The sequence below is a fragment of the Vanessa tameamea genome, chromosome 28 (assembly GCF_037043105.1).
Source record: "Vanessa tameamea isolate UH-Manoa-2023 chromosome 28, ilVanTame1 primary haplotype, whole genome shotgun sequence".
NCBI lineage: Eukaryota > Metazoa > Arthropoda > Insecta > Lepidoptera > Nymphalidae > Vanessa > Vanessa tameamea.
This window is the reverse complement of record NC_087336.1, coordinates 2,110,112-2,126,118: the sequence shown is the minus strand read 5'-3', so window position 1 is coordinate 2,126,118 and position 16,007 is coordinate 2,110,112. Positions and strand designations below refer to the sequence as shown.

At 31.3% G+C, this 16,007-nt stretch overlaps 2 protein-coding genes across 2 annotated transcripts; one reads left to right on the top strand and one right to left on the bottom strand.

Moving 5' to 3' along the window:
- Nucleotides 1–1,053: 1,053 nt before the first annotated feature.
- Nucleotides 1,054–9,704, bottom strand: LOC113396763 (uncharacterized). Its single transcript, XM_064219393.1, has 12 exons — nt 9,449–9,704; nt 9,084–9,354; nt 8,600–8,653; nt 8,113–8,520; nt 7,724–7,780; nt 7,231–7,353; nt 5,970–6,148; nt 5,561–5,927; nt 5,126–5,317; nt 4,744–4,831; nt 3,084–3,397; nt 1,054–1,447 (listed from the first exon to the last, which is right to left on the bottom strand). The coding sequence occupies exons 2-12, from the start codon at nt 9,347–9,349 to the stop codon at nt 1,054–1,056; spliced, it is 2,442 nt and encodes an 813-aa protein (XP_064075463.1). The 5' UTR covers nt 9,350–9,354; nt 9,449–9,704.
- A 799-nt stretch (nt 9,705–10,503) lies between these two features.
- Nucleotides 10,504–14,556, top strand: LOC113396728 (uncharacterized). Its single transcript, XM_026634779.2, has 7 exons — nt 10,504–10,865; nt 10,974–11,418; nt 12,073–12,215; nt 12,674–12,804; nt 13,093–13,180; nt 13,669–13,877; nt 14,403–14,556. Exons 1-7 carry the CDS (start codon nt 10,650–10,652, stop codon nt 14,521–14,523), a joined length of 1,353 nt encoding a protein of 450 aa, XP_026490564.2. The 5' UTR covers nt 10,504–10,649; the 3' UTR covers nt 14,524–14,556.
- The last annotated feature ends 1,451 nt before the right edge of the window (nt 14,557–16,007 follow it).

Here is a 16,007-nt window from a genome sequence, read left to right as displayed (position 1 = left end):
TTTCTTTTAATTTATCACTATTAATTTCAAACTCTTTGCTTAGGATCTCTTTGGATGGTTTCGTTTCTACAGCATGAATATTATCCGTGTTATTTATATTATCTAAAGTATTAAGTTCAACTGATTTTTCACTATCATTCTCTGTTTTTTTCTTATTACTCAGATCAGTTTTAATTTGTAATAGTTTTCTTAACGTAACTAAGTCGTTTCTGTTATTATTTGCATCATTACTCTGGAGTGTATCTATTTTTAATTCTTTATTGTCTATATTTTCTGTTTTTATTTTAGCTCTATCGTTATCACAGTCGTTTGCCACAGACTTGTCTATTTTATTTCCGTCATGTATATTGTCACGTGATTCGATATTTAAACTATTTTGATTTATAACATCGTAATATTCGTGAAAATCAAGTTTAAAGCTTTGGTTACTCTTATTATTTAAAACTTCATGCGTTACTTTGTCAAGTTCATCATTAACGTCCAAATTCTCATTTTTCACTAATATTTCGTTATCCTTAATATTTTTAGATAAATTTGTATTGTTTTTCACATCTGTTTTTGTGTATATTGTTGCATTATCATTATTTTCCTCAGAGTAATTTCTGACAGTATTTAAAGCGTTCGTCGCGCTGTTTATAAACCTATTTTCGTTAATCTTTTTTCTTAGAATCAAGGACCTAAAAAAGGTTATAAATGTATATTATAATCTGACTTACCATTAAATAAATTCCAACCATGTTAATAAATCTGACTATATAATGTCATCGACTATCATATTCATAATCTATTGGTAAAGAAAAAGTCTAGTTACGCTATTTAAGTGACACGTTTAAACAAATGCTTTTATTTGGATTGATCGCCATTTGTTTTTTGTTATATGAGAAATTGATAATAGCCTGGCCGCCAGTTGTATCGTTTGCCGTGATTGCCTAAAGAACGGGTCTTACCCTAAAGCGCGCCAATAACAAATTAATAAAAACCAGAAACTGGAGGAGCCAATGAACAAAGCTGAAACTTGATCGTATTCATGTACAAGCCAAGAGTAAATTATACTTACATCATATTATTGCCATATTCCACATTTAAACATGTATTACCGATATTGTCATTAACTTCTTCCGCTACAACTTTGACATATTTACCGTAAATTTTTCGCCCTTCATTTATATTCGAACAGGTTTTCTCCAGACAATCGCAGTACTTAGACAGCAGAGCACTGTCGAAATTGATCTCAACATACTGATCCTCGCTCTTCAGTAATTCTAGGATTTTGCTTAGGATTAAAATTTTAAAATTTCTCTTCTTCCCTGGTAGTTTCAGTACATTAGAATTTATATTATTTGCATCTGTCAGATTGTTTTTCGATAATTCTTTGATGTTCTTTTTGTTAGAAGGTTTTGATTGATTTCTATTATCATCAGGGAATATTTTCTTTATTAGTATTTCTCTGAAACAAACATTTCATTTCATTTTTTTTATCCCTGAACCATGCTGATATAGTTTATAGAAGTCATGAATCTTAACCGAAAGTAGTGCGAGTATAAGCCATTTGTAATTCTACAACCTATTTTATATATATAGCCTATTTCAATGTAAGTAGGAAAAAAGATAAACAAACCTTAGATTTACGTATATCATGCTATTTGCTAATAACACAGCGATATTGTGCACTACTAAGAGTTTACGATTAATATATATTTATTTATAATACAACACTATTACACTTAACTGCTCATACCCACTTTAATTTTACTTCCAAAATTCCGATAACAGTTTCGTCGACGTTGAAAACGCTATTTTTTTCGCAGATCCATAGTGAAAATCATAGATTAGCTCTCGACCAATGATATTGCGTCAATTTGCTGTCAAATGTTGTTTGTTAAACTTTTCTCCTGTTATGGTTGGAATAGAGTCCATTCCTATCACAAGAGTAAAGATAAAAAAATGTGAACTTGAACTTATCATCATTGTTCGATCATCATCAAAATATTCTACGATATTCATCATGGGTTCGTGAAAAGATACATGTATATATTTAAAGTGCATATAAGCTTGTTAGGTGGAATAACATTGTATTATAAATAAAGATCAATCGAGTAAGGGTCCACATTGGAGCAGTGTGGTGAAGTGAGACATAGCAGCACTTTTATTAGGCAGACTTGATGGTACGTAATAAACACCACCAATAGACAATATTAGAAATATTAACCAATCCTTACATGGCCCATGAGCAACCTTGATAACTAAAATGTTATTTTTCTTGACCCAATACGAGAATACATAATATTCCTGCTTGTTGTAGAATATCTGACGTACCGATGGTACCTACCTAAACGGGTTTACACAAAACCCTACCACCAAGTAAACGTACTAATTACAACCTAGAGCTCGTTGTAGTATTAGCACGCTGGAGCTTATTCTACCACGCCGCTCCAATGCAGTTTGGTGGATACACATGTGGCAGAATTTCGTTGAAATTAGACACATGCAGGTTTCCTCACGATGTTTTCCTTTACCACCGAGCACGAAATGAATTATAAACACAAATTAAGCACATGAAAATTCAGTGGTGCTTGCCTGAGAACCCGCAATCATCGGTTAAGATTCTAGGATACCAACCTCGATATAACGAATCTGAAGGGAACGAAAGTAAATATCCGTTATATCAAGTAATCCGTTAAACTGAGCTTTGTTATGTTGAGGTTACGTTGGTCTAAAATTCGTTAAAAAGAGTTAAAATAATAGTTTTATTCGCCTCAATATTTCTTGTCTTATTATAGCGAACGACTTCTACTAATAAAAGATAACACATTTTTATCAAATATCTGTATGTATTTTCTATTTAAAACAAATCAGGTGGGTAACAAATATTTTCGTTGGTAACTTTATATAAAGATTTTGGGTTGACAAAATTCGCTAATTAGAGGTATTTATGCTTTTTCTTGATAGTTCAAAATTCGTTATAAAGAATCTTATGGACAATTCAAGGGGATTACGAAGAATTTGTTAAATCGAGGAATTCGTAATAATGAGGTACTTTATATTAAGGTTACACTGTAATAGTTATTTCAAATATCACTTACCTGTTGTTTGAGCAAATCGTCATTTCGATATACATATTAGAATCTATGATCATTTTATCTAAAATCTTCTGTCCCAAATCATTTTCAACGCCATTCGATAGAGATATCTTCTTCCTTTTATTGAAACTCAGCAAGGTCGTCTTCAGGAATCTCCTGTCTTTCTTAGATATTTCGTCTTTGAAATTAATTACAACGTCAGAAATATCCTTGTCGAGTAGGTTCAGAATCTTTTCGAATACATCTATACGGAAGTCGACTTTTGCTTGTTTTATTAAAGATTTTTCCGTAATATGCCCTAAACCTGCCCCTGGTGCCTAGGGAAGTCGGAAAGTTGAAATTAAGTTTGTATATAACAGAAGATTAATATAACATCTTGAGATTTACCTGCATCAACAGGATGTTAATTTTTTATGTATTTTTACGACATTTAAAAAAAACGCCGAAGTGTTCTATCGATCGATCAAGAAAGATTTAGAATATGACTCAAATAAATAGCTTAAATTAATGACCGTTAGATATGGAAAACTAAAATAGTTCTTATTTCTTATAACGTAAAGTCGTGTTCTGTTTGTTATATTAAGTTGCTTACAGAAACAATACTTACTATCATTGTGTACCGGTTTGATAGGTGAGTGTCACTAAAGGCATAAGCGACATAGCATCTTAGTCTGATGTAAGGTATTTTTATTATTTGTTACAGCCCTTTTGTCTATGGGCGGTTGTGACCAATTACCATAAAATACACTTTATTCAAGCACATTTGAATCGTCATTTAACAAACTACACGAGTACATCTGAACGTGTCCCCTTCGGAATGTAGATTCTACCGAGAATAACCGGCAAGAAACTCAGTAGTTACACTTTTTCAACATTTAAAAATACAAAGTCATGCTAGTTAAATACAATTAATACTTATATGTATGTATATTTAGGAGATTCCTTTAACTATACAACTGACTTGTAATTTGTTAAAAGTGTTATTTGTGTTTTATTTGGATTTGTAAGCTCAACTGAGTAAGTAATTTACATCAATATGTATGATTTGGTACGCTAAATGTATATAATACATCCAGCCTCGAAGTCAACAAGTATTAACTCCACGCTTTTTTATCATCTATATAATCTTGTATCGAATAATATGCCTTCTTTACCGATGTATTTTTTACAAACTTTTTGAATATATGAATCGACAGACATATTTTTTTTTATGATATCGGTAGGCGAGCAAATGGACCAATTGATGGTAAGTGGTCACCACCGCCCATAGACAATGGCGTTGTAAGAAAGATTACCCATTCCTTACATCACCAATGCGCCACCAACCTTGGGAACCAAGATGTTACGTTCCTTGTGCCTGTAGACACGGAACACAACATTACTGAGTACTGCTGTTTGGCGGTAGAATATCTGATGAGTGGGTGGTACCTACCCAGACGGGCTTGCACCAGGCCCTACCACCTAGTAAAAATAAATATCTGCGTAATTTTATTATAGAAAAACCTCTGCGAAGCTTCAGTGACTGGGTATTTTGTGTGAATAAATCACTTCTCACTCTCACCAACGGCATTTGATTACCTACTAGCTCGTAACAGTACATATATTAACGTGCTAAAAATAACATTAGTATTTCGACTATAGATGTATAGAAAAGATAACTTACGAGATAGAGCATCGGTATGATTGGTTCCGTGATACCCTCGCCACGGAGCCCTAGCGCTCCGCCCTCCCAGCCCATTAATTGCATCATCCTTATTAATTGAAATATACAAATTAATTAGATACATAATCATATCAAACATAATTTGCATTAAATTATTTAACTTGGATTAATTAAAAATAAACATCCTTGTTTGTTTGTTTGTTTGTTTGTACGTTACGCTTTACGCCTTAAGCACTCATCAATCATTATTACATTTTAAATATAAATTTTCAGGAGTACAGGAAAAAAACAAGATATAAATATAGACGCCCCCCCCCCTTCCTAACACGAAAACGAAGCTGACGGAAATGAGTAGTAAATAATTAATTAAAAAAAGAGTCACCTTAACCCTTTATCGCTTTCCAAAGGTGTCGACATCGCTTCTAATAGTTTGTTCTTCCTTGAACAACTCTCCTTCTTTCTCTCCTTGGCTCTCTTCTCTATGCAGCTGTTTATATCCTGTACTCCGATCGCACTAGTGGTGTCTAACTCTGTAGACTTCTCGAATGTTATGGATTTTTTTGGTGGTAATTTCCTGTGAAATGAAAACATTTATACTTTACTTTACATACAAAAAAACGTGAAGGCACATCTATGGAGAAATTATAATAACATTAATAAAATCCTATGTCTTTCCTCGGGGTTCAAACTTGCGTCGAATTTCACCAGAATCGGTTAACACGGATTTAGCAGTGAAAGTGTAACAAACAGACAATTACTTGCATTTATAATATTAGTATAGAACGAACTGTACCGAATAAAAAAAAAAAAAAATTACATCTGACTCGGATCCTTTAGGAACTTCGAAGCTATACTTTCCTTTGAGCTAGTTTTGCATGATTTCGGTAAAACATTTTTGTGTATTAAAGAAGCATTGCCAACAATTGAGGCACTTGTAACATTTTTTTCTTGACAACTACTTTTGTAGCGATCTTTATTTGAATTTTTAATATCAATACTGCATTTTTCTTCTGATTGCAGTACATAGTACATAACAGAAGTGCTGGTAGTGTCTTCTTCTTGATCATCTTTTAATTCCCTCTTATAACATTCTTTGTATTCTTCTTTACACACAAGATTACTTTCAGTTCTATGTACATTGTCTATGACTGGATTGTTTATGGTTGTGAGATTTTTTTTACTATCTGTTTTGATGTCTCTCTGAGAACTACCATTCCTTGTATCACATATCTTAGTAGAATTATTCCCGTTAACCTCTGTTGTTTTCTTGTCTATTACACAATTGTTTATGGTATTGAGCATGTTTTGATTATCTTTGGAATTGTCGTTGTGCGCTTTGATCTCTAAGGTTTTGCTCACTGTTCTAACATTACTTCGAACTTGAATGTTACATGGTGGTGCATTTCTGGAAAAAATATACTTTTACAAGACGAGATTTTAGATTTTTAAAATTAAATACATTTCAGTGATCGTATATGAACCATTTAATTTCGTAGGTTTATATAATAAATTTTCAATCAAAGAAATAATAAAGATAAACAAACCTTAGATTTAATTATAATCTATATTTTAACAACTAGAAGATCTTGATTAATACATATTTATTTACAATAATTAACTAATTATATCCACGTAATATTTTATAAATTGCAATAAGAGTTTCGTCGACGTTATAAAGGGCATTTTTCGCTAATCCATAATGAATAATGAATATCATAGATTATTCAAGCTCTCGACCAATGATATTGCATCAATTCACTGTCAAATGTTATATATTTGACTTTACTCCACTTGTGGTTGGAATGGACCGATTAGGATCGTTTAATTCTTATATAATTTAATAAAAGTAATGTTAGAGAAGAAAAAGATAACATATAGTAGATTTACATATATAAGCATAAAGCATATTCCAATCGAAGGAAGATAAAATTTTAAATAAACAACTTTGACGTTGAATTGAAATGGTAAATATTAATAATTAATTAATGAACCCATTCAATTAAAAATTCTGGTGTCAATAACGCATTGGTTCATGGGACACGTAGCGGGTAGCGACGTTAACAGTCGCAGGTTAGATCCTGACGACCTTGGAATATTGTCGTCCCTACCCTTGCACAGGCTTTTAGCTCAATTGGAGGGGTAAATTGGAATATTAGTAATTCTTTAAAACAGAGCTTTGCTACGTTTATCAAAAAAAATGGCAATCGAATTTCGGAAGTTGTTATCGAAACTTTGGAAGTTAAAATTAAATAAACATATAAATATTTAAGTAGAATATTAATTTGATATATAATAAATAAAAATATATAAACATATTATTACCATGTAAACCTAAGATTTGTTTATATAGAATATAAATATGGAACTAACAAAGGCTATGTTTATGCGCCCTTAAATTAATATATTTTTAATAAAATAGTCATCTCACGAGTCACGCACACAAAGACATCTTGTACGAGCACAATCTATTATTTAAATTAAACTTACATTTCATTACTTAAGTCCTTATTCACCGATAAAGCCTTTAAGAATTTGCTTCTTGGGTTCACATCATTTTTATCAGCTGTCGAAGAATTTTCAACATCAGTTTGTTTTTGTTCCTTTTTTAACCTGAAATAAATAACATTAAAAATTTATTTCCAAAAAAAATGGTTTTGTTTCCATATATTATAAAAAAAGTTATTAGGTTTATCAGTGGGAACAGTAACATCCGATGCCGTCCAGGTAGCTGAAAACATGTGCAATACTGTGTCTCGCAAAGAACTTAAAGCTTTTGGTTCTACAGCTTAACTGTATTTGGTCATGTTGGATTTACCATCCCATCGAATTACAGCTTTACTTATTGAGGCTGTGTACAACAATAAAGTTATATGACTTATAACAAAAATCTTACACAAAAAACCCTTATTTATCATGTCATAAGTTAAGTAATAGAAAATCTGACTAAGAAACAGAGGAGTTATTCATATATTTTACTTACATTGCTCTTGTCATAGTAGGTCTAACATATCTTGGTACTTTAAAAAATGACACCTCCCTGAAATAAAAACCATTATTGTCGAATATTACTTTGTTATTAAATTAATTTTGAATAAAAATAGTAAATCGCTTCCTTTAGATGAATTTCATTACGAAATAATGTATTAATGTGATATTCTTAGCAACTTTTGAATGCACATTAAATCGAACTTGTCATGTGTTGAGGTTCAAGACTAATTAAGATAAATTTAAAAAGTAAATACCTAACATATGTATTGCTCATCGTACAAGTGAACTGTAAGGTTCTTTAAGATCAGGGTCCAAATTACAGAGACAATACTGTATCATCGAATCCTTTAAATCAATAAAAGTATTTAAAATATTACGTACCTCTTTTTTGTCTTCATATTAGTTTTGGAAGCATCTACTTCCAACTTACAAGTTTTATCAAATTGGTTAAAACATTTCCACATTTCATTAAAAATGTTATTGCAAGCTGGCGACATCATCGTCTCAAACATATGCCTTCTGTTATATATACCGAGGAAATTCTCCAGAAACTTAGCTTCTATTGGTGCTAAGTCGGTAAATAAGAGACTGGCTTCTTTTTCATCTTTGATAAAATCAAGGATTCTTTGTAAAGTTGTTCGGAGAAACGGCGGAGATATTGATTCAATGATTTTACTTTTTTCTTTCAAATATTTCTCACTTTTAGTTTCCTTCTTTTTTTTTATTTGTTTGTCAGCTCTGGGTTGTGAGACCTTCGCCGCATCTGTTACTAACTCTTCATTGTTACTACTGAAAATATTTTACGTCAATAATAAAAAATATATATATATAAAAAATTTAAATAGTTGTATTAATTTTATAAACTCACTCTGCCCGTTCCTCCCCTTGGTCTGTTTTCTTTATTTTCTCAATGACTAAATGCCTGTAATAAAATTTATAGTTTGAAATTTAAATACTAGCTTCATTTAACCTTCAGAATCACCATATTTGTTATTTAAAGATTGAATGGATAGATACTACTTTTTAATCAACATACACAAACAAGTTTAAAGAAAGCATATTGATTATAGATATAAGAAAATATAGATTATGACTAAAACTGGATAAAAAAATAATAATTTAGAATAAAAATTGTAAATGTGGTACCCATAATATATTTTACCACTAAGCAATACTTTGTATTTTTGTGTTCCAATTTGAATTGTGAGGGTTGGTGACACATTGTAGTTTTAAGGATTGGTTAAAATTTCCTATGACTCCAATGTCTATGGGCTGTCGTAAAAACTTACTATCAGGTGGCCAGTACCATTTGGACGTCTGCCTACCAATTTCTAAATAAATATAAAACATACCCCCTATTATCGATAGATTTCAAAACAGATACTTTAAATCTGTACTTTAAGCTGTAAATCCTCATAGCTTCCCAGAGTGGTGCGTACAGTGACTTAAACCCGAGACCAACATCATTTTTACGCTGCCAAATTAAATTGTGCAGATATTCTACATGAGATGCAGGCATTTCGGGGAATTCCATAATCATCTGGTTATCATTCTTTATAAATTTTAATGTTGTATTTAACCATTCCACTTTGAATGATTGAGAGATAACATCGCTCATTTTTTCTAAAAAAAAAAATATTATTACGAGATATTTTAACAACACAAAAATTGTTAAATAAAAATAACAAATTCAAATGTTTAAATAAAAAATACATACCAGATATCTTCGTAACTTTATTGAGCAACAAATTGTTATTTGAAACTTAAGAAACTTAAACATGCACCGTAAGACTTTATTTTGTTAAAATGATGTGAAAACAAAAGTTTTTGCAAGGTTTGCAAATATATATTTTTTCTATTAAATGAATATTATTGAAGACAAAGATTGTGAAGATAGATCAAAATGTTATTAAATGTCTGTGAGCAAAGTCACTGCTTCAATTGCAAATCTATTTATTATACGAATTCCCGTAGCACCAGATTAAAATTAAAAAACTTCCCTGAAGAGTTGGATTTACCGGCTAATAAGTTATAAAATCTTGATAGAACTCATGTGTTGCTATTTAGTATTTTCATATAAATATTAATGTTCTGTTGCCACATTTTATAGTTAATATAATGGGGCTTTACCTTTATTTTATCATTATCTTATTGAGCCATGTTATTAATTATAGAATAAAATAGAATAGTAAATAGTAGAAAATATAATATCATTAAAAAAAAACGTAAATTATGCTAACTTTTTCTTCCACGCAGTAAATGAGTAGGCAAGTAAGGACGTGCCGACGTGCTTAACTGCTTAGCGTTGGAGAATGCAGATTGTTTGTATATCATTAAACTCAATCTTACGATTTATAAAAAAAAAATCCCCTCTCTATCTTTCTGTATTTGAGTCATTTATTTTTCTAATCTGTAATACTTATCTAAAACTTGATCTGTAAAGTTTTAAATTGGATTACATTCTTTATAATTAATATATATTTTTATTATGATGTAAACAACACTGTATTTATGATGTAATATTGGAAATTTCCAGACTCTAGGCTGCTACTGAGAATTTCTGATCAGGACGAACTGCACGAAAAAAAATCGTGATCTTTGGTCGAAATAAGTGACTGGGATACCGTATTATTCTATGTTCATTTAAGAATCCTTTGGAATCAACAAAATACCACAATTAGGAGTTTTAATTCTCAGAGGGACACTCGTGGGAAAAATCTGTAAAAATTGGGATTACGGAAATTAAAAAATTGTAATAGTACTTTTTCCATTCTAAGTTCTTAATTGGCAGCACAGAATGTTACTGTCATAGTGAATTATAAACAATAATCATTCCATTGTTATTTTGATTTCTTTATTTTTTATTTTGTCTAAATTTAAATGGATCAATAGTAAATAGAAATATAAATAAATTAAAAATGTCTTTTGACGTGAGTTGGGAAGTGGATAAATACAAGGAGGAACATGAAAGTGACGAACACTGGTTGTTACGAAAAGCATTCATGGAAAGATGGAAAAACGATTATCCCGAAGAGAGATTAGTTTGTTTGGCTCAGGTATTTGCAAACATAGAATTTATGGGATGCAGATACCCTACGGAAGTAATGAAGGAAGTTGCTAGAATGTCTTATGATGTTAGTATAACCTAAACATTAACACCTTTTTATATCTAATGTTTTATATTATTTTAAAGTATTCTAACGTTAAAATAATATTTATATATACATATAATTAAATTATAGGTCACACGACAGTATAGGAAATCAAAAAAAACGAAATTACAAAGAACATTTGTATCAGCATCTGACGCAGCAGAAGATAGAGCAAGAGGTGTGAAACGAGAAGGCGGAGTCATTAAAAATGGTCCAAATAGTAAAAATATGAAAATTCTCTTTGTACCTCAAACTAAAGATGACACCGTGCCTGTACCAAACATAGAAGAAGCAATAACTGAAAATATAAATAATGACAATGAAAACACACCCGAATATAATGATAATGATTTACCGATTGTTGATGAAAGTAAAACAGATAAAAAGTCTGATCGTTCAGATGAGTATATGAGTGAAATGTTAGCACTAAAATGCTTAGATGTTAGTAGATTTTCAGATAAAATGTTCGATACAGAATTTGGTAAAATGGTTCTTCTGATAAGGCCATGGGCTAGTAAACTAAGTAACATACAATGTAAGTTTTTATTTTATACTAGCTGAATCTGTGGCTTTGTGCATGTAAAATATACCTTATCTATAGCACAGAAACAGTCACCACCATTCTACCCTCTCAAGGGGTGAATTAAAATACATTACGTTCTACCCCACAATTCAAACTCTCTCCTCCATGATCCAAATCTCCATGTGAAATATCTATATTGGTTGAACAGTTTAAAAGTGAAGAGATAACATATGGAGTTACTTTTGCATTTTTAATATTAGTATAGATATACTACATATATTTTAATTGTATAAGCAGTAAAGATAAACAAAGCTTGATTATCTTTATATAATATATATTTATATACAATACAACACTTCACTATGTAAACTTCATAAGCATATATTTTATTTTTCAATGTTTTAATAAAAATGCATATTTTACCTGAGTCCATATGAATACCATATATTATTTAATACCTAAGCCAAAATCTTGTTTAATATAGATTTAATTGTGTTTTTGAAGTAGACAATATGTGTAATTATAATCAGAATTTTAACAAATATTAAAAACATACTTTATTGCTTACAGGAAAATCAATCATTAATTAATATGAAAAATTTAAAAATAATTTTATTAACTATAGATATTTAAATATTTAATAAATAAAATTTGTCGTCTTTTCAGCCAGCTGCCAAGCTTGTCACTTGCCAATAATTACAACGTATAAGGACAACTGTTTCTCACTTTTTATAAAAGGGATTCTTGTCGCTCAAGCGACTGGGTTGAAAGTGGATGCCAAGAGTGTCGTCGAAACGATGGCATGGAATGTATGTATGTGTATTATATTTATTATACTGTTTTGTCTTATTTACAATCATAAAACATAAATTAACTTGTACAAGCTGATACATCTGGGCCTGTCATACGCAATCAACATATTCTAAGGCTCAATACTCAGTATTGTCGTGTTCCTCTGTCACCACCCTAGTCGTTGGTGCTGTAAGAAGTATTAACCATTCATTGCAATCGCCAATGCGCCGCTTACTTTGGAAGCTAGAATTATATGTCACTAGGTCATTGACCCTTCAAAATGGAACACAATAACTAAGTATTGCTGTTTGAAAAGTTTTTTTTTCCAATAAAAACATCATATCATGTGAAGCTCAAGGTCTAGCCTTACACACTACCCTATCCTAAATTGACGTACATCCTTACTGTAGATAATTGCATTATCAGCTTCATAATCAATATACATAGATGTATGATAAAACTCAAATATTTTCAGAGGTTACGGGAACAAATGGTAAGCGTTATTATAAAGGAACTGTGGCTAGCGCAAGGGGACCGAGTGTCGGTCGGGGACGTGAGCAAAGTGAGGGAATTTGGGAAACCTGTCGAAACCAGCGTCGCTGTCAAGTAAGTATATATTATTCATTTCGAATAAAACCTTACTGCTGATTTCTATCAAGAAATTATTGAAAATTATTCTGTTTGGAACATGACTCTCTCTGGTCGTGTCCAACAGTTCCATCGGATTAGTGAGTGAATAGTGTGTTCCAGTGCTTGCGGTACACATCTTCACCGTAACATCCCGAGAAATTGAATTGTTGGCTGTTGGTCAGGAAACTTGGAGCCAATTTTGTTGGAAATAACCTATAACACTATCACATTGTATTTTTTTTTTATAATGCAACTTGTTTGCAGGATGATGAAGTTGATGGGTTGGAAGGGTGGAGGGCTGGGGGCGGATGCCCAAGGGATAGAAGAGCCGATAAAACCTCATTTACAAATGGTATTACTTTGACATCTTTCCAGTCTACATAATTCAATACAATTTGATTGGAATTAAGTTTTCTTTTACGCGGCAGAACTGACAGAAATCGTCACATCCCTCTCTGTCTTGTTCTCGTTGTCTATTTCTATTTTACATAAATTTGTTTTATATAACGTAATTTAAACTTAATTTTTCTTATTGTTTTTTAATTACAATGTGTGTATAATTTTCGTTTTCGTTTTCGTTCCGGATGATTCGAACCACTTCTGGTTTTTGTCAATATTAAGATGGCGCTAAATATAAAATTTGTTTTTTTGTTTAATGAATTATGTTGCCAAGTTTTACTTAGTAGTAGATTTTTGTGCCATCCGCTCTGTAAATGTACCACCAATTCATTACATATTCTACCAAGCACATGCTTAAACAAAAAATTGAGTGAGGGTCATAACATATGGACTGATCGTGTAGGAAACCATCGGATTAATTTATTGTCCATTATTTTTCAGGTAAACCGTGCCGGTCTCGGTTGTAACGTAAATATTCAACAACTGAGACGGGCCGGTCAGCAGCTGATGACGAGGTTCATAGCCTCGGACGCGATCGACGTGGACCTCGTATTCAGCAACGAGTTCAGTAAAGAAGAACGCGCGGTCCTTCACCAGACCGCGCAACGGATTGGCCTGGCTTCCAAGAGCTATGGGGGTGATGCTGAAAGGTAAATATATTTAAAGAAGCACTTGCACAGTGGGCCAGTGAATGTGTGTATTTGCGTTTGATTATGTCTCCTAATCGCTTTGAACAGAAGAGGAAGGTGTCCTAACTTATACGATGAGGAAAGTTTTTCAGCATACATATCTGTTTTAAAGATGATTATGATAGCATAGTGAGAAAACCTAGAGGTAGAGCTTTGTTCCCTTCTGGGTAGGTACCGACCACTCATATATTCAGCACCTAACAGCAATAATTTGTATTTATGTGTTCTGGTTTGAAGGAGTCAGAAAAGTGAGCCATTGTAACAATAGGCACCATGGACATAACATCACCGTTTTCAAGGTTGGTGATAAGATAAGATTAAAAACTCATATGGCGCTAACGACTATGGCCAGTAGTTACCACTTATCATCAAGGGGCCCATTTTCCCTTTTAAAATTAAATAGTGTAGCAACAGTAAAAATAGTAAATTAAAAAAAAATAACGATTCCTTGAATACTATATATCCATTTATTAATTTTTATTACAGATTTTTAGTGGTGAAGAAGAAATTGGATCCTTTTTCGATCGTTCGAGCTGTGATAGCGAAGGGAGGGAACACCCCGAAATATCAAGTTTTTTTACCGATATCACTTGGACAGAAAAGATAATATATTTTAAATATACAGTATTTCTTAATTGTGTTTTATTTATTATAAATTATTTGGCCGAATATTTTAGACCTTTGCCGTGAATATGTAAATGATACTTATTAAGTTAATGCTTGTTGACTTCCAGGCAGGAGACATAACATACATATATAGAATCTACATTCCGAACTTGTGGTAGCTTTACTTAAAATAGTTTGTTAAATGACGATTCAAAAGTGCTTGTAAAAGTCTACTTGAATAAAGTATATTTTGATTTTGATTGATATAAGTCAAATACTACCAAGTCATATATTATACAACTTTCTATACCCTATCTGTCCAATCATTATTAATAATTTCATAGAGGAAAATTTCTACGAAGGCAGAAATCGAAAATTGATACTACATATCAGTGAAAATAATCAAATCAATAATAAGATGTTACGTTCCCGTAATAGCTAGTTACATCTGTCAAAAAGTGAATAATCGGTTGGACAGGTTATAAAAATATACGAATCAGGCATTAAAAAAAATAACAATACACAAAATGGTAGTTCTTTTATATTTTCCAAAATATGATCAGTGTTTATATGATAAACTAAAAAAATGTTTTTTTAACTCACAAATAGTCAAATTAGGTCACTTAAGGAGGCTTTTTAATAATAACGACAGAAAATTTAAATATTTCCTCTGTGAACTAATTTTCTTTTGTTTGGTAGCCATTGATGAAGTTGGTATTCCTCAAATTTCCAACCAATAATAATTATGATCAAAATATTCTACCTACGTGTTAAAACTACATAATTATTGTATATCCATGAGTTGTGTTTTAATGTTTGTTACATTTCACAAGCGAATACGGTCGGGTCGGATTTTAGATTTGTTTCTGATATAATTCTATATAACCAAACTACGCGGTCTGTTATATTCTAGTTAAAAAGTATTTATATCTTTGTGATGTTATATGGTAACGTTACTGATAATAGAAAACATCGTTTTTAAACGCTTAAATAAGGAATAATGGCTTTACAAAATTGCCTACAGGTTGACTGTACATATATATTATAATTTTGTTTAATAAATATTGATTCACCAGAAAATAAACATACTTTCGTATTTATTTATTTCTTGTTCTCATAGTTCAATTTACATTAACCAATGAATACATTAATTTATGATCATATTAAAAAAAAAAAAAAGAAAAACAAAGACAATCTGTACAAGATTATACTAAGTATAAAGGTATCTGACAAAATAGTATTTGTTGTTTTTCAAATTTAAATATTAAATCATAGTATATAGTCACGGCGTGTACCTATGGTTAACGAGAGACTATCTACAATTGATGTGATATAATAAGAATATAATTTTTATTAAATCTTCTAATCGAATAAAGTATGAATCTGACACGACCGGTGAATGTTCAGGTGCCGCTTTGCAGCGTGGAAAAAAAAGATAATAGTTTCTGTGCTACTATAGTAGGCTATTAAAAATTAATAACAGGA